The following is an 18,230-nucleotide window of genomic DNA, read 5'->3' as shown; positions in this document are numbered from 1 at the left end:
TGTGCCCGCAGGGGGCGTGGCCTGCAGGAGGTCTAGGGCGGGCTGTGAGGGGGGGTGCTGCTTCCGGGGAAGCCGCCCCGCCCCCACGTGGGCCCCGGGGAGACTAAAGCGCGCGACTGCGGTGGCGGGAGCGGCGGCTCGGATTCCTTAGGGAGATAGGTGAGTAGGGGGCCGGACTCGGCGAGATGGCGGACTTGGAGGCGAGGACTGTGGCACCAAGAGCCTTGTGTCCCCAGATCCAGGTTGTGCTGTACGCCAGAAGTGCTCGCGGTGCACCCGGGGACGGAGTCACTGTGGGACCCCTAATTGGGGTCTTAGAGGTAGATTGTCCTACTGCGGCGGGGTTGGGATCTCTGCATGGCTGTAGCCCTGGGAGGCCCGGGTCTGGGTTCCCAGTCTCCTCTCTGGGGTCCATTCCCTTGGAGATCGCGGGGACAGTCTCCGTCAGTGCAGAGCCCGAGGTGCCTCGCAGGATGGGGGAGGGAGGTGCAAACAATAATACCCGCTCTGTGCTTGGCTTGTAAGTACATTACATGCATTGGCCCATTCAGTCTTACAACAGCCCGTTGAGGTCCGTTCAAGTCCTTATTTACGAGCTGAGGAAACTGAGGTCACACAGCTGGAAAGTTACAGAACCAGGATTTGAACCCACATCTACAGACTCCCAAACTCACAGGCTTAACCATCATGCTGCCAGCTGCTGCCAAGTCTAGGTTGCCCTTTTACCTCCTCCCTCCCCTACCCACATCACCCAGAGTTCTTCAGGAGCCCAGCTCTGCTGAGAAGCAGCTTTGAAATCTGTACTTAAAGTTATCAAGGGGTAATGGTGGGCACTGAGGACTTCACTGCTGGATATCTGGATTCTAGCCCCAGATCTGCCACTGACCCCCCTATGTGATCTTGGACGAGAGTCTGCCCTTCTCGAGCCCAGTTTCACTATCATTTCAATGATGTAATCAGACAACTTTAAGAACCCTCTTAATCAATATTCTAGGAGTTTGTGAAACTGGCAAATTCTCCTTACTGCTCCAAATGTCTAATCCCAGAGGAGATTAGGCTCTTCAAAGCCAAGTCAGGGCCTGGGTCTCATTCTTCTCTTTAATCCCTGTTTCTAGCACTGGGGCAGGCCCAGAGTGGATATTTAGGAAATGTGGGTTGAATAAACAGGCAGCCTGTCGGTCCCTTTTCAGAACTACCTGACAGTCGCTATCCTGGGTGCTGCTGGGGCTTTGGAGTTTTCAGCCCTGGCCACCTTCTACCTAGCTGGCCCTCCTGACTGCCTCCCCTGCTGGTAGCAGAGCCTGCCATAGCTGGCAGCAGCTCCTAGCCTGCTGTGCCAAAACCACAGCCTCTGGAATCCGGTGGTGCACAACATGGGGAGTGGGGGCAGGTTCTGGTCCTACAGCTCTTCTATGCCCCTCCAGATCGTAGCTCTCAGGGCCCAACTTAGGTTACTCCCAAGTTGAGAATGTTACCTTCTAAGGAAGGAGTTACCTTCACAGTCAGTCTGAAAATTTTCTTATCCCTCAGTGTCTCCTCTTCCATGAAGTCATCCATCCTCGACTCCCAGAGACACAGGTCCCTCCCATATCACCTATTCCACCCCTCTACTGTAGCATCTGTGTGGTGATTATATCTCCTCCATCACATAAACTACTGGAAGGCAGGGGCCCCACCTCAGATATCTTGGAACACTCTGTGGCCCATACTGGTTTGAGTGAAAGTTCTTCCTTCTGGGTGTGGTGCAGAAGACACAGCTGTGATGGCACACCAGGAGACCGACCTCCAGCTCCCTTCTACTCCTAACAGTAGTAGAAGTAGCTCCAGTTTTACTGTGTGGCTGCTTTTCCAGGCATGTCCCTCTTTCCTGTCTCTGATCTTCTCTACAGCTTTGCGAGTTTGGTAGTATCATTCCTATTTTATGGATTATGAAATGAAGACTCTGTAACCTTGCCCAAAGTCACACACACAGCACAGATCAGCCCTGGGACTGTTTGACCCTGAAACATTGTTCTTTCTGCTTTGCCTGATACAGCCTTCCAGTTAACTAACCTGTTCTGAATCCCATGATGGCTTGCCCTTGTCTTCAGTGTGGAGTAACAGGATTTAAGCTGTGGCTTCCAGGCTCCCTTGATTTGGGAGAAGTACCACTCCCCAGTATGCGAAAATCTTCCAATCTGTAAGGGACTTTTTACAAAGCAAAACTTCCATCTGGATTTGGCTCTGCAAGCAGAGAAGCACTCTGTTGCTCTGTTTAACTCCGCAGATATTTATTAAGCACATGTTGTAACATAATGACTATGCGTTGGTGCAGGTAACAGGGCACTTGAGTAGAAGCCAAGAGACCCAAGATCAAGCCTAGCTCTATACCTGACTCATTGTGGATGTCAAACAACTCCTGTTGCCTTTCTGTTCCCTTCTTTCCACATCAGAATGTAAGGGATTAAACAAGCTCGGTGATTTTTAACTTTTTAATTTTTTCAGCACTCATACCCATTTCTCAAATCTCACTGAATCCTAAAATTAAAAAAACAGATACAAGTGGACCGCCCTAGTAAGGCCCCCCTCTCACCACTCTCACCCTCCTCCCTTGACCCCTACTCCCAAGCCTCTAGTCTCTGTGTGAATTGGACTGCAAGGCCCCTGGGCAGCCCTGCCCTGTTGCTTCCGATAAGCAGAAGGCATTTATTTGCTCCTCAGCCTTCTGAAGTAGATGCTGAGTTGAGGCTACTGGAATGCAGCTTTAGATTCCAGAAGCCAGGGGCCTGCTGCTACAAAGGTTGTTTTCTGGGAAAGGAGTCAGAGACATAAAAACCTAGCTTCAAAACATGATAGACTCTGCAGAATGACATTGAGCAAGTCAGTTAACCTCTCTGAGCCTCTGTTTCCTTATCACTAAAAGTTAGAACAATTCCCAGCAATTAAATGAGATTTTATATATATATATAAAGTACCTAGTGCAGTGCCTGGCACGTAACATTCACTCAGTATATTTTTCTCTGGTATCCTCCATCTCTCCAGCCCCAAGGCAGAGAGAGTATAGGTAGATAGCTGCTTACTGAATCAAGTGTTTTTCAATAGTGTTGGGTACAGTAGGTAAAACACTAACTCAAATTCTGGCTCAGTCACTAACTGGCTGCGTGATCTTGGGCAAGTGACTTAACCTAGGCTGGGCTAGACCTGAAAGCAGAACGTTGCACAGAATGGGCACTCAGGACTTTGTATCTGCTGTATGATTGCTCATATGGGGGTTGGGACATCTTTGGGGAGGCCTGGCTTGCCCCTGGGTCAGATGATGTGCTGGCCCAGGGGAGTGGTGGTAGGGTGGAGCCCGTGTGGCTCCTGATAACCCCAAGCCTGCCCAGGAGGAGGATCAGACAAGACAGGCCCCTGAGCTGGCTGGGAGGGAGCCAAAGTGGCCTGGGAGACTGGGAGGTGGGAGAGAGGAAGGCATCATCAATGTACTAAAGGACCCCCCCAACACCAGGCCCAGAGAGTGTACAGCCTCGGGTAAGTCCCTGCCTCTCTCTGGACTTGAGGTTCCATTCATAAAGGGAGAGACCTGTGGCTCTGTTTTTTTTCCCTTACTTGGCTATTAGGCACCTCCAAAAGGAAATGTCTGAAATGGAGCTCTCCACCTCCTCTCCAAGCTTGGCTCCCCACCGCCCTCTTCCTGCCTATCCCTGTCTCTGCTGCCCTCAGGGTCAAGCAAGCTAGAGCATCGGCCCCTAGAGACTGCCTCTTGGCCGCCTTTTGACGGCCCCTCCTTCTCCACCCCTCTGAACCCACAGCCTCTGTCCTCTGCTTCTAGTCTGCTCTACTCAGGCTGCAAAAATTATCTTCCGAAAGCCAGGCTCTGACCAGGCCACTCCCCTGCCTCCTGCTCAGAAATCTTCCTAGTCCTCAGTCTGCCCTCCCACCACCTCAGCCCCTCCCCTCCAAACATACACCCTCCATTGCCTCTTCAGTCCTCAGAACAGTCCACAGCCCAGCCTCTTTCCCCACCCTGGCCCCTTTCTTCCCTTCCTAAGGGAACGCTCTCGCCTTTCCCTTTGCCAAGCTGAACACCCGCATCCTGCAAAACCTAGTTCAAGTCTTATCTCCTTCCAACAAGCTTCTCCTGCCTCCTGACTCACATTGGAAGCCGTGGTTCATTCATAGTAGGCTCCACCTCTTCAAGATGCACTTGGTCAGCCCAACCTCCCAGGACTGCAGTGCCAACTCGATGAGAAATCATATGTGCGAGTGCCCAGCGTGGCCTGGCACATAGTAGGTACTCAAGAAACAAACGTTAATGCCCCAGCTTCCTCCAGCCTTACATCCCTTACTTGGAGTTTAGGGCACCTTGTACTTGTACTTCATGTAATTACCTGTTGACTGGGTGGCAGACGGCTGTGGGGAAGGCAAAAATGAATTAACTCTGGACCCTGCCCTGCAGAAGCTCTGCCTACTGAGACAAGATAAGCTAGGTCCACAGAGAACTGTTATATAAGAGAGATTGTGATCTGGGCAAGAAGAGTTGCTGCAGTGCCAAAGGAAGGAGGGGCCATCTGGGGGAGAACCCGGGAGGGTTTGGGGGTGGGGAGGTTGTGGGAAGACAGTCAGCCAGAAGGTGGCCAAGTGTGGCTGGTGTTTGGGGAGCAGCGGAAGGTCTCAGGCTGGAAAAGACAGCTTCCGTGGCTACTCCGCAGAGGGTCTGTCTGTCTGTCTGTCTTTCGGGCAAGGTGCTCTTTAATCCTCTTAGTGTCCTACCCGACAAGAAGTCCGTGAACCAGGGGGTTAACAGTGCTTTTCTTTAGAGGTAGGATTACGGAAGAGTTTTCTCTTTTTGCTTATCTGTGCTTTTCTAAAAGTTCTGCCTTGCACATGACATTGTTCATGGAATAAGCAAAGGTTAAGTAGTGGCTTGATCAGGGCTTCTCATACTAATTTCCAGTCCATCCCAGACTGATTCTTTGATAAAATACAGTGAATTTACTAGAGACATGTTGTTTTAAAAGAGAGAGACCATATAAAATACGAACCCAGATTTTATATTATTAAGAGTCAAATCGCTCTGAAATTCAGTTTCTGAATGCCTACTTTCCTTTGTCTACTTGGTGTAGACAGGCAGGGATTGGTGAACCATACGAGGAGTAGCACTGGGGCAGGGAGCAGGGTAGGCAGGAATCTGGAAGAGCCTGGGGGTATGTGACCATCTCCTGGTGCCAGGGGCCATGTCTCATGCACCTGCCATCACTCCCACAGAGTTGAGCACGCAGACCCCCCAGAAACCGTCCATTCCAACCAGCAGGCTGCCCTGTGCCCCCCTGCCCACCATGCAGCCCCAGTCAGTCCTGCACAGCGGCTACTTCCACCCACTGCTTCGGACCTGGCAGACAGCCGCCACCACCCTCAGTGCCTCCAACCTCATCTACCCCATCTTTGTCACGTGAGTCCCCAAGTGAGCCAGGTCTCTGGTCTGCAGGGGGTGGGTTGGGTCTGTGGGAGTGGGCAGGTGTCTGTGTGGTTGCGGGTGGTAAAGTGGGCTGCCAGCTGGGAGCTCAAGGTACTGGAAGTAGCCTACTGGATTAAGGACAGCCATCTTAGGCAAAAAAAAAAACCTTGGAAGAAATAGTCCTTCCACTTGGAAAATAAAAATAACCCTTGCCTGTCATCCTGAGTTTTTGCAATAGGGCAGAAGCTGAGAAGATGTTCTGTAGATTGTAAAGTGCTGTGTACATGTAAGAGGGGACAGTCATGACCATTCATAACAGCAACAGCTGACACTTAAACTGAGGACTTAACTGTGTCCCAGCTACTACTGTACTGTGCCAAGCACCTACGTATATTACCTCATTCACTCCTGACAGTATTCAAATGAGAAAAATATGGAGATTATCCCTTAGAATGTCATCTCCACAAGGGCAGGGATTTTCGTCTGTTTTGTTCACGGTTGTATCGCCAGAGCCTAGAACAGTACCTGGCACATAATAAGTGCTCAGTAAATAGTTGTCAAGAGAATGAATGAATCCACCCAGCATACAGATGAAGGGCCTGAGACTCAAAAAAAGTACCATTTGGCCAAGGTCACCCAGTCAGTAAGTGGCTGAGATAGCAAGCAAGGACCTTCTGACTTGAGAGTCCAAGTTCATAACCACTTGACTCCTTCCTCCGAGTACTGTTCTTGTAGTACAGTTGCTTGTTGTCACTGCTATTCTTGTTGTTCCTATTATTATTTCAGGCCCTGGGCTTGGCCAGGCAGGGGAACCAGACCCGGAATCCCATCCTCCTCCCACCACCTCTACTTCCATATTCCTTCCCAGCTTCCCAAGCATCCCTCCCAGTCACCCCCTCACCACTGGCCCTTCCCACAGCAACCAATCCATTGCCCATCCCCCGCTCTTGCAGGGATGTTCCTGATGACAAACAGCCTATCGCCAGCCTCCCAGGAGTGGCCAGGTAGGAGACCTGGAGGGGAGGGCAGGGTTATGATGGAGGGAGCGATTTCACAGGTGGAGGTGCCAGGAAGCAGAAGCAGCCCCAGGAGGTGGACGATCCGGAGAGGACAGCTTCAGTTCAGAAGGGTTTTCTCAGGGTCAGAGTTGTTTCACAACAGAAGAGGCAGCCTCGTACAGTAATGAGCTACCCACCACCAGAGGCATCATAGCAGAAGAAAGCTAAACCTCAGAAGGGAGTTCAATAACAGAACCTTGAAGGGGCCTTCCACACCTGAATCCCATAGCTCTGCTACATGGGGCCTCAGTTTTCCAGTCTATACTGTGGGGCTTGAGCCCTCCTGGTGCCTGTGCAATTTGGCTCTTAACAGAGGCACAGGCCAGAGGGGTGGGAGGGACCCTTGCCTGGGACCTGCCTCACTTTAGCCCCTCCACGCAGGTATGGTGTGAACCGGCTAGGAGAGATGCTGAAGCCCCTGGTGGAGGAGGGCCTGCGCTGTGTCCTGATCTTTGGTGTCCCCAGCAGAGTCCCCAAGGTGAAGAATCAGAGGAGGGGACCAGAGGGAAAGGGAAGGGGAGGACGGGTGAGGCTTAGCTGAATTTCCACACTGACCACACCCTCGCTCCGGCCTTGTGCTGGCCCTGGGGCCACCAGTGAATGGCCATGGCCCTTGCCCTTCAAACACCAGCCACGTAGGGTCAGGAAGCTAAGGAGGGCCGTGGCTCCCTGAACGGGCAAGTCAGGTCCCCTCTGCAAAATGCGAACAGTCCTCACTGTGCCTCCTTGTCCAGGGACAGTGGTGGTGATAAAAGGAGGGCTGGGGCTGCGCTCTGATGGCTGGCCACGTGCCTCCCGACAGCTTCACGTGACTAACACACCACTTTGTCCACCCCTTCCACTAGGATGAGCGGGGCTCTGCAGCCGACTCTGAGGACTCCCCAACTATTGAGGCGATCCGTCTGTTGCGCAAGAACTTCCCCAGCCTCCTGGTGGCCTGTGATGTCTGCCTGTGCCCCTACACCTCCCACGGTCACTGCGGTGAGCTCCCTCCTTCCGCCAGCCCTGCCGTCCCCCTGAACTCCCACTGCAGTGGGGAGGGGCCAAGGCCTGAGATGCTCCCCCAAACACAGCCATCTGTCCTGCAGGGCTTCTGAGTGAGAATGGCTCATTCCAAGCCGAGGAGAGCCGCCAGCGGCTGGCGGAGGTGGCACTGGCCTATGCCAAGGCAGGTGAGTGAACCACCGTCAGGGATGTGCATCTCTGGGTCGGGGAGGTGGCAGAGTGAGTGGGATGGTTCCAGAGTTCTGAAGGCCACCCTCTGCCATTCAGGGTGTCAGGTGATAGCCCCGTCGGACATGATGGATGGACGTGTGGAAGCCATCAAGGAAGCTCTGATGGCACATGGATTCGGCAACAGGGTAAGTGCAGGGAGAGACAAGGGGAGGTGAGAGAGCCTGGACCAGACTTGTACCTCTAGCTGTACCTGAGATGGAGAAATCAAAGCCAGGAGCTCCAACGGGACTAGACACAGGCCTCTATTTCCAGCCTGGGTCCTTTCTCTCCCTGTCCTTCACCCTGGGACACCTGGAAAGGGCTGGCTGAACCTCGACACCTACTGTCTCCCCGTAGGTATCAGTGATGAGCTATAGTGCCAAATTTGCTTCCTGTTTCTATGGACCTTTCCGGTGAGTGGGGACAGACAGGGGTCTGCCATTGAATCCCTGACCCGATAGCCCAAAGCTGGAGCCCACCCTGGTGCCTCTGCTTCCCAGGGATGCGGCTCAGTCAAGCCCAGCTTTTGGAGATCGCCGCTGCTACCAACTGCCGCCCGGAGCGCGAGGCCTGGCCCTCCGCGCGGTGGTGAGTGACCAGAGCTTTAGCCCCACCCAGCCTGTCCCCCTCTCACCTCACCTCCCGGGCACTGCCCACACCATACCTCATACCTTAGGACCGGGATGTTCGGGAAGGAGCCGACATGCTTATGGTGAAGCCAGGAATCCCCTACCTGGATATTGTGCGGGAGGTAAAGAACAAGGTGAGCACAGGGCAGAGGCCACAGAGGGGAGATGGCAGTGTGTCCACAGATTCTGGGACCTTGGATCGAGGGACTGCAGAATCCCAGAGTTGTAAGCGATCTGCCCCAGAACGGGAACCCTCCCCCCTCCCTGTCCCTGCCTGTGGCCCTGTGCACCAGGGCTTGCGGGAGCCTTGGAACAGCTCTGCTTTAATGGCTCAAGAATGGGCCAAGCTGCCAGTATCACGCTCAGGGTGTGGGGCTCAAGACGGTCACACATGGGGCAGGGAGGAAGGGACACTCCCTGAGGCACACCCACCTTCCACTTCAACTTGTCTGCCCCCGCTGCTTCTCTGCAGCACCCTGAGCTCCCTCTCGCTGTGTACCACGTTTCTGGAGAGTTTGCCATGCTTTGGCACGGAGCCCAGGCTGGGGCGTTTGATCTCAAGGCTGCCGTGCTGGAGGTCATGACCGCCTTGCGCAGAGCAGGTAAGCAGGCAGGGGTGGGGTTTTCTGACATGTGCCACAGGGACCAACAAGCACATTGCCCTAATAGGGAATCAAAGTCATGAGACAGCCTAAGGTCTTCTGCCTGGAAATACCAGTGATCTAAACAGACAGGTTGAGGAAGGGATGTGAAACTGGGGAACAGAATATGGAACAGTAAAGCAAGCGGAGTCCCCTGTTGCTTTTCGATTTTGAGACCTTGGCCAAGCCACTTCTCCAACCTTAGTGTCCTCGTCTCTAAACTAGGGATAAGATGGTTGTCAAGAAGGTGAAATGAAGGGGAGGGTATAGCTCAGTGGTAGAGTGCCTGCCTAGCATGCAGAAGGTCCTGAGTTTGATCCCCAGTACCTCCATTAAAAAAGATAAATAAATTAAAGTACCTAATTACCCCCCCAAAAAAAGAAGATGCAATAAGATGATGCATGTAACTGGCATATGCTTATCACTCATAAATGGGAGATGGCTTTGTTGGTTAAGCACACAGCTTGGGGAGGAAACACACCTTACAGTTTCCCCCACTGTGCGGTTTTATACATTGGCAAACTGAGGCCCAGTATAAAATGCCTTCCCCCCAGGTCACACAGGGTACAGGGCTCAGATTGACCAGAACTGAGCTCAGTCTTAGGTTGGGACACCCAGGGCTGTGCCTCTTTCACAGTAGCCTTCTTACCTCCCTGACCCTCGTCTCCCAGAAGGTATTCCCACAGCTGATGCCCGGCCCCTCCCCGGCTTCCTGTTTCCCTCCTGACACAGGTGCCGACATCATCATCACCTACTACACACCTCAGCTACTGCAGTGGCTGAAGGAGTGATGGAGAAAGTATGCAAGACCCAAGAACTAGAGCTTCTAAAATTCCCAGGTCTTGGAGAAGTGAAAACCAAAGTAAACGCTGCTTTTAGAACTGTGCGATCGTGCCCTCTTCCTGCTTACGTGCTGGCACACACCCAGAAGCCCTGGGTGGTTGCTGCCGGCGTGCCAAATCTTCCCACTCGCAGCCACATCCTCACGGGCTCTCCTAAGCCTCCCCTTCTCTCCCCTGGGTCAGCCGTGAGGCTCACCTCTGCCACCCTGGCTCCTTCCTCTGGCGTGGCCTCAGCTTGAAAGCCACCATGAGTCACGGGCATTGGCTTGGTGGGGCCTGGGAGAAGAGCTTGGCGCAATAAGGGAAAAGGAGGGCAGTTAGATCTTGGACCCTAAGAAGCTCTGGGAAGTTCAAAGCCTCTGGCAGCAGAGCTGGGCACACTGGGACGAGGCCTAGATTGACATGCTGGGTTTAGGGTTCAGATTTGCTTTGATTCCTCTGGAAGGCAGTTCCCACATAGGCCAGTGATTTCCAGGCTGCCTGAGATCTGTTTTACTCTGAGCCATAAACCCAGAGAAGAATTACTCATTAATGAGCAGAGAAGACTTACTCATTAACAGGCAGAAATGCTGCCTAAGGATCAGAATTCAGAAGCAGAGAGAGTTTGTGACTGTTGGAGATGCCACCACCAAAAAGGCTTTGAGTGAAGAGCTATTTTTTGAGATCATCTGCTCTGTGCCCAGGCACAGTGCTGGGTCCTGGGGATATAGCAGGACAGACCTCAGCTTGTCTGCATGGAATCAACACAAGGAGAACGGGGGGCGACAGACAACAAGAAAACAGACAAATAAAGCAGTTACAAGTCTAATAGTGCTTTGAGGGAAAGAAAGGATCTGAGACAGAGTAACAGATGTTGGGCCTTTCTTAAGAAGCCCTCCCTGGGGCTGAGGGACAAGGAAAGACCCTTCCGGAAAGCAGAGGGAAGCAGACGCCAGAAGCCCCGAGAATGACACAGAGTGTGCAGGACCCTGCGGTGGGAGGAGCTTGGCAGGGCTGCTGGGAGCCGGCTGAGGAAGGCGAGGTGGGCGACAGGCCTGGAGGTCGGAAAGGTAGATCCTGCACCTTTTAGGAGGCTTGGGTTTTACCTTGCATCTGATAGAGAGCTATCTGAAGGATTTTAACCAGGAGTTGTATATGTTCCAATTTCCCACATTCTGCTGTTCTGAAAACACCGGAGGGGCAACTCAGAAAAGGCCTGGGTTGGAGGTTGTTGAGAGCCTCAGGAGCAATGACAGTGGCCTGGACCAGGGTGGTGGCAGTGGAGAGAAGGAAGCAGAATGTATTCAGGATACATTCTGGAGACACAATTAGCAGATTCTGCTGATGCTTTCACACTGGGGGAGAATGCGGGAGGGGATGGGAGGAAACGGGGTTGCCTTTGTGGTTGAACTGGTTGAGTGGTTTCAGTTTATTCTGAGGGTGACACAATGTAATGTTTCCCCCTAATAAAACTAAGGAGGGGCCAGTTTGCAAATCCACTTGCCTGTCTGCAAAGTGACAGAATTCCAGCTCTCTAGCCAAAGCAAGGTTAATTTGGATTTTAAAGCAGTACAACCTGTTTTAAAATTTAGAATTATTTGAGTCAGAGGCAGCTCTGCTTTGACTCCTGGTAGTCCTCCCCCAGGGCTGTGGCCAGCCTAACTGAAGACCTGATCTTATTCCTCAGCCTTTGGGAGGTAGCCAGCCAAAACTGGGACTTGAAGAGTCATCTGGAGGCCCAGAGCATTAATGGGAGATGAACCACTGGTGGGCCTCAGGACTTGGACCACACCAGAACCTCCTGCCACCTTAGTTCCTGGGCTTCCTGACCCCTGGTCCCTAAGCTCATTTCTGGTTAGTGTGGAAGGGAACATTCTTCAAGACCATACCACACTCATCATCACCAAGCAAATATAGCGCCTGGCTATGTTCTAGGCACAAGGAGATGGGAGACAGACACTGCCCTTTAGATGCAAACAGTCCAGGAAGCAAACAACTTTGTGTGTCCAGAGTCCCCAGAAGTCAGCATTGAGCACAACGATGATAAATCTTCCAGAAGAGAACCAAGAGACAGACATGTTACCAATGATACGGTAACAGGTGCTGTGAAGGTCACTAGGGCCTGACCTGGTTTGAAGGATCGGAAAAGGCTTCTCTGAGGTTCTGGCATTTAAACCTAGACCTGGAGAATGAGCAACCAAGCTAAGACAGGTTTAGGGAAGAGCCTTCCAGGGAGGGAGCCCCATGGCTAAAGTGAGCTGGAAGGTGGGTGTGACTGGCACTCAGAGAAGGGGGGGGGAGGCCTGAACCAAGCAGAGAAAGACCAGAACCAAACCATGCAGGGGCTCAAGAGCCATGTTTAAGGAAGATGGGGAGCCTTTTCATTATTCCCAGAGAAAGGGAAGCCATTTGAAAGCCTTTAGCCAGGGGAATGACTCACTCTGATTTGCATTTTATAAAAGCATTTCTACAGCCCAGGGGCAGAGTACAGGAGAGAAGTGTGGCCTGGACTGAGTGGTGACATGGGATGGAGTAGGGAATTGATTTAGGAAGTAGATTAGATGTCAAGGATGACCTTGGCTTGAGCTCCTGGGTGGCTGAAAGGCTATTTACTGAGACAAGAAAGCTTGGAAGGGGGTCAGGATGGAAGGGGAATGCTAAATTTAGCTTGGGTTTGCAATGAGGAAGCTCTGTCTAGAGAGTTTCTTTTGACTCTCCCAAGGCTGGTCAACAAGTTTGTGGCAGAACAGGATAGCAAACCCCCATCACCGCAAACAGCAGAGCTGGGACTTGAACTCACATAGCCCAGCTCCAAGGCCTCGACCCTTACCCACTGTGCCATACCGCTTCCCGCTAAATGGTAGCAAAATTACTGGTGTAACATGATGCTGTTACTAGCTCCAGTAATAGGGCAGACCAAGAGGCTGAGCTGCCTTCAGGCATCATGGTCCTAGTGAGTGGCATTCTCCGGAGTCAGGACTTGTCACCTGAGGTACCAGCCTTCTCTCTGCTCCAGCCCCTCCTATGTTTTGTCTCTAAAGGCAATAATGGCCAGGCAGGCAGCTGGAGGGGTTTGGATAATCCTGGGGGGTCTGGTTCCTCCACAGTTCCCATCTTCTGTTGGGTGCCCTGCTCTTGCTAGTAGTAATTCTGTCCTTGGGCAGAGAACTCAGCCTTCACAATCAGCAAGGCATATTATTCTCAGATCTAGCATCTGGTGAGCACTAAGGGCCTCTCTCAACAAGATTTGATTTTCTTCTTTCCCTCTTAGATGTCCAGCTTGGACCCTAATTTGTCTTCTTCCTAAAGGCCACAACAAATAGCCAACGCATTCCATCATCCGCACCTTTTGCTTTACTAAAATCCCTAAAACTAAAACCTCAGTTGTATGGCTGCAGGTCCCAAAAAACAACAGGCATTTTAACCAGCCACTGGATTACCAATTTCCTAACTAGGGAAGGGGGAATCCGGACCTGTTCCATGCTCCATATGGACTCTGTCAATTCCACATATTAGGGCCCATGACCTGCAGCACCCCACAGTCTGCACTGTTCTGGGTACTCTTGGTTACAAGTGACAGAAACCCAATTCAATAGCAAAAAAAGGAAATAACTGGTTTTCACAGCTGGATTGTGATAAGGTCAAGTGTGGCTGGATCTAGGGTCAAAGATTCTCACAGAGACCTCTGTCCCTTCCCAGTTCTCATGTAGGTTTGCCTTGGCTTTATTCTAGGGTGGGATTTTCCCACTTGACAGCAACATGACCCTTAGACAATTATAAATCCTTAAGATATATAATTCCAGAGAAAGGCAGATAATTACTATCCCATTATTCACATATTAAATCTACAGAGGTTTCTGATTGGCCCTGCTCAGGTCACATGACCAGCCTCTTGGTTCAGTCATTGTAAACAACAGCATAGGAGATGTGGCACCATGATTGGTGAGGTCTCCCTCACACAGAAGGCTGTTGAGATCTCAGAGATTATGCACAAGTGGTCATCCTCTTTGCCTAGAATGCTTTCACTCCAAATCTGTATGGCTGTCTCCTTTTCAATTGTTAAGATCTTGGTTTAAGTGTCACTTTCTTAAAGAAACCTGCCCTGACACCCAATTTGAAGTCATTCCCCAGTCACTCTGTATTAGGATTCAAGTTCAGTGCTCAAAAGCCAAAATAACGATAGCTTCAGATGGAAATGTTTCTAAGTTGTCCAGGCTATGTCAGTTACATGGTATGAGGGTCAGGGCCCCTGCCTTATTCTACCATCCTCAGCATATCTCAGCTTCACCTCGTGATCACAGGTGTGGGTGGGTCCAGTTCCCACCATCAGGCCCTCTCTTCAGTCCTCAGAAAGAGGAGACAGGCAAGTGGAGGGCAAGACGCCTTTTTATAAGGGCACAACTCAAACACTGCACACATCCCTCTGCCCTTGTCTGAACTTAATCACATGAGCACACCTAGTTGTGTAAGGGAGGCTGGAAAATACAGTCAGGTGGGGCAGCTGCATGCTCAACTAAAACTCAGGTTCAGTTACTAAGAAAGATGAAGAGAAGAGATGGGGGCAAACGGCCATCCCCACCACATGGAGTTTCTTGTAATCACAGAAACAGTGCTCAGGATATCAAAGTAAAGAGCTTCTTATGGTCCATCTAGTTAACACTCTAATTTTATAGACAGGAGGCAGACTCAGAGAGGGGACTTGTCCAAATTTACACAAGCCAGTGGCAGGCCAACGCTGGACTCAGGCGTCTTAACTCCAAGCCCAGTGCTCACAACTAGGGAAGGGATTGCTTTTAGAGGGACTTTATCTTTTGATGTATTACCTTTTATGTATGACCTCAGCTTCAAGGGCATTTTTATATTCATGTATTATATCTAACAAGGATATAGTCTTGTTACTTGTGTAAATTAAATGAAAACTTAGCCAATACATATATGAAAAAGGCAAATACAATGGAGAAATTCTAATTAAAACTACGAGATACCACCATACATCCATCAGAATGCCTAAAATTTTAAAAAGAGAAACAGTACCAATTGTCACAAATGTGGAGCAAGTGGAACTCTCAGACATGACTGGTATAACCACTTCAGAAAAACGGGCCCCATCTATCGAAGCTGGACATTGGCATACCTGATGGCTAAGTGATTCCACATCAAGGGATTTACCCAACAGAAATGTGTGCACACGTCACCAAAAGACATGTTCAGGAATGTCCATAGCAACATGTTCTAATGTTTGTAATAACCAAAAACTAGAGAGAACCCAAATGTCCATCAACAATAAAATGAGGTATATTCATATCATGGGATATCACAGGTAGGAGAATGAATGACCTACAACTACTCATAGCAACATGAATAAATCTTACAAGTAAAATTTTGAGCAAAGGAAGCAAGTTCAAAACAAGTATAATCCTGCATTTAGAAGTCAAGGTAGTGACTCCCCTTTGTGGGGTAAGTGACAGGGACAGGACAGGAGCTCCAGGGTCTGGAGATGTTCTTTTTCTTGGTCATAGGTATGTTCCCTTTGTAAGACTTCAAGGACTTGTACACTTCTTTGCACTTTCCTCTATGTATGACATATCTTTTTAAAAGTTAACTGAAAAAAATAAGTAAATGAAATTTTAAAGAGACGTGTGTCTCGTATGCCCAGCTTGGATTTACTTAGTGCTTTTGGATGAGACTCTCAAGAAAAAAAGCCCTCATGTAAGAAACTTGGTTTCTCAAAGAGAAATATTGGCAAAATTCATTCATGCATAAAAATATGCTTTGGGCTTTGATGGAAATAAAAATCATTTGGGTAATCATATACTCCCTGCTGAAATGACCAGTTCTGAGCTGCTAAAGTGGCCTATTAAAAAAAAAACAAAAAACTGTGAATATGTCAGGTCACAATTTCTCGTTCTCCTTAAGTGCCACCCTTGAGAATTGTATGACTGTGGCAATTGAATTATGGGGATAAAAAACCCTGAAAAAAATCAAAATCCACAAAATCCATACAGAATAAAAGAAGGATTTAATTACATATGGGATAGCAGCTGCTGGCTTACTCCTGAATATGGAAGGTTCCCCCTTATGTTGGGAACAACAAAACCATACCCATTCTCACTGGCCAAACTCTACCGGACAATGTGGGTGGACTCCTTTAGAATGATGTGATCACCTCATAATCTTAAAAGCCAGTGATTGGTTAGCTACCAGCAGGCTTGAGAGGCGTGATTTGTCTGGATGGCTCCAAATGGAACCCATGTGGCAGCAACCTTTGGCCCTGGCTGGATAGGAAGGTACACACTGGGATTCCCTTGGGCCCAAGGCCATTAATATGCTACCCTGCCAAAAACACTTATTGCCAACCTGCCTTACTTCAATTCCTGATGGAGCCGTTCTGTTTTCAAATGGTATGATCACTTGCCAAACTTCTTTGTCCCCAGTATTGGGTTGCAAAGCATAGCTTTACACGTAGAAGCACTGGCTAAGTTTGCCCAAAAAGCCCTAAATGATAGCCAATGAGGCCTGTCTCTTTTAAACTCTTTTAAAGTTCAGCTAATGAGAAAGGCAGTTTTATAAAACTGAATGGCCTCAGATATCCTACTGGCCTCACAAGGAGGAACTTGCGCTGTAATTCACACCACGTGCTGTACATTCATACCTGATGAATCAGGTAACATAACCTCACTTCTAAGTGACATGAAATCTCAGATCCAGAATATCAGGGATGCCAGTGCTTATGCAAAAGAAATACCAAGGTCACCATCTGGTTTTCAGGCCTATTTTCTTGGATTCCTCAAGGCCTTCGGTCTATCTTTCTTGGAACATTTCAGTTTTTGCTCTCTATACTAATAATGGGACTTCTTTGTTTATATACTAATTAGACTAGTACTATGCTGTATAGTTCACCTATGTGAATAAAAACCACTAAGACTCTTTTAAAACCCCCTAATAGTTGGTCTGATCACGTTCATTCCTTCCATCAAAAATTGCCCCAGACAATGCCCCCATTCAACAGATGAGAATGACGTCCATCTCCCTATTTCCATAGAAACGGAAGGAATGAACTAACAGTGGGGATCTGAAAGAGTGAAAAGCCTAACTACCAAAATGGCTTCCTTAATGCTACGACTGCTTAATAGTTCCCTCTGCATGATTCACTCTAACTTGTTTTCCCTCTTTCTATACTATGGCCCTGTCACTGATTTAGCTGCTTAACTGCCTACATGCTTAGCAACCCCACCCCCATGACTGTATCATGCCCTAAATAACTCGTCCCTTAAGCCAGGAGCTATGTTTCAGGTGAAGAGTCAAGGAACAATAACCACAGGAGAATGACCTCCAGAGTTTCTCTGTGGCACCAGGTAAGTCTGACCAGGTAAAGGAGGTCACGGGCTGATGACCTCCCAGACCACCAGAAGGTCCCATGACACCAGACGGACTCATTAAGATTTAGAAGGAAGTTTCACCAGGGACCCCTGTTGATTGTTGTCACCTTTATGCTCCAACCCCTTTGTCTATATAATCACAAAGCCCCAATCCCCAGATGGGTTCACAGTCTTTGAGACTTTAGCCTGCTCTGGTACCCTTTGCCTGACAAAGCAATAAAGCTGTTCTTTTCTTTTGCTCCCAAGAACTCTGTCTCTGAGTTTGAATTTCTCTTTCCAGGTTACAGAGGCCGATTTTTCAGTAACAAATTGGCTCATCCAAAGATGTCCCCTGTCACTGTGCATGAAACCACAGTTTTCTACTACCATAGCTCTTATCACTTCTGAAATCTTGTATACTTACCTGATTTCTGCCCCTCCCATGTTTCATGAAGGCAGGAATTCCTTCTTGTTTTTCACTGTATCCTCAGTGAAGAGCAGTGTCAGGCACGAAGTAGATGTTCAGTAAGTGAATGGATGAGGTTAGGCTTTTGCCTTTTGCTTTGTACACTGTGTATTTTTGAACATAAGATGAGTATGACTACTTTTTTTTTTCATTAAAAAAAGAAGAAAAAAAAAAGGCAGGTTACTGCAAAGGGCAGTACCCTCAGCAAATCGTTTCGCGTTAAGACAGGTTTCCAAGTGAAAGCAATTCCCTCCTGGTACGGGCTGGGGACTCAGAACAGAGAGGGGCAACGCCTTATTCAAGTTTACCCAGCACTCAGCAAGTCAGACAGGGACCCAAATCGCCTCTTCCCCAAGTCAGTCTGAGCACCTTCCAGCTGGGGCCTGCACCCAAGGGAGGCGGAGGAGCCTGGAAGTGGAGGAGGAGACACAGCAGAAAGAGAACAGAAAGTGGGGCAAAGTTGAGGGATGGCTAGGGCATGGGGGACGTAACGAGTCATAAAGGGTGCAAGGTGACGGTGAGACGCGAGGTAGAGGACGGAAGGATACGGGACTGGGAACTGAGAGCTGTGGTGTCTTACGAAGGGGCAGAGGGTCACAGAAGGG

The 18,230-nt window shown here is 49.7% G+C and overlaps 1 protein-coding gene across 2 annotated transcripts; it reads left to right on the top strand.

The window, feature by feature from the left end:
* ALAD (aminolevulinate dehydratase) lies at window positions 1–9,866 on the top strand. 2 transcript variants are annotated; one of them, XM_072959955.1, is made up of 12 exons: window positions 1–159; window positions 5,248–5,431; window positions 6,391–6,441; window positions 6,877–6,973; window positions 7,341–7,476; window positions 7,584–7,667; window positions 7,768–7,856; window positions 8,068–8,123; window positions 8,211–8,298; window positions 8,387–8,473; window positions 8,812–8,941; window positions 9,713–9,866. In XM_072959955.1, the coding sequence occupies exons 2-12, from the start codon at window positions 5,319–5,321 to the stop codon at window positions 9,769–9,771; spliced, it is 990 nt and encodes a 329-aa protein (XP_072816056.1). In that variant the 5' UTR covers window positions 1–159; window positions 5,248–5,318; the 3' UTR covers window positions 9,772–9,866. The 2 variants fall into 2 exon arrangements, with proteins under 2 accessions (XP_072816056.1, XP_072816057.1); XM_072959956.1 differs by lacking the exon at window positions 1–159 and adding an exon at window positions 170–320.
* Window positions 9,867–18,230: the final 8,364 nt, after the last annotated feature.

The sequence above is a fragment of the Vicugna pacos genome, chromosome 4 (assembly GCF_048564905.1).
Source record: "Vicugna pacos chromosome 4, VicPac4, whole genome shotgun sequence".
In the NCBI taxonomy this organism is placed as follows: Eukaryota; Metazoa; Chordata; class Mammalia; order Artiodactyla; family Camelidae; genus Vicugna; species Vicugna pacos.
Note: the sequence above shows the minus strand (reverse complement) of the source record. Positions and strands in the feature narration are given on the sequence as shown.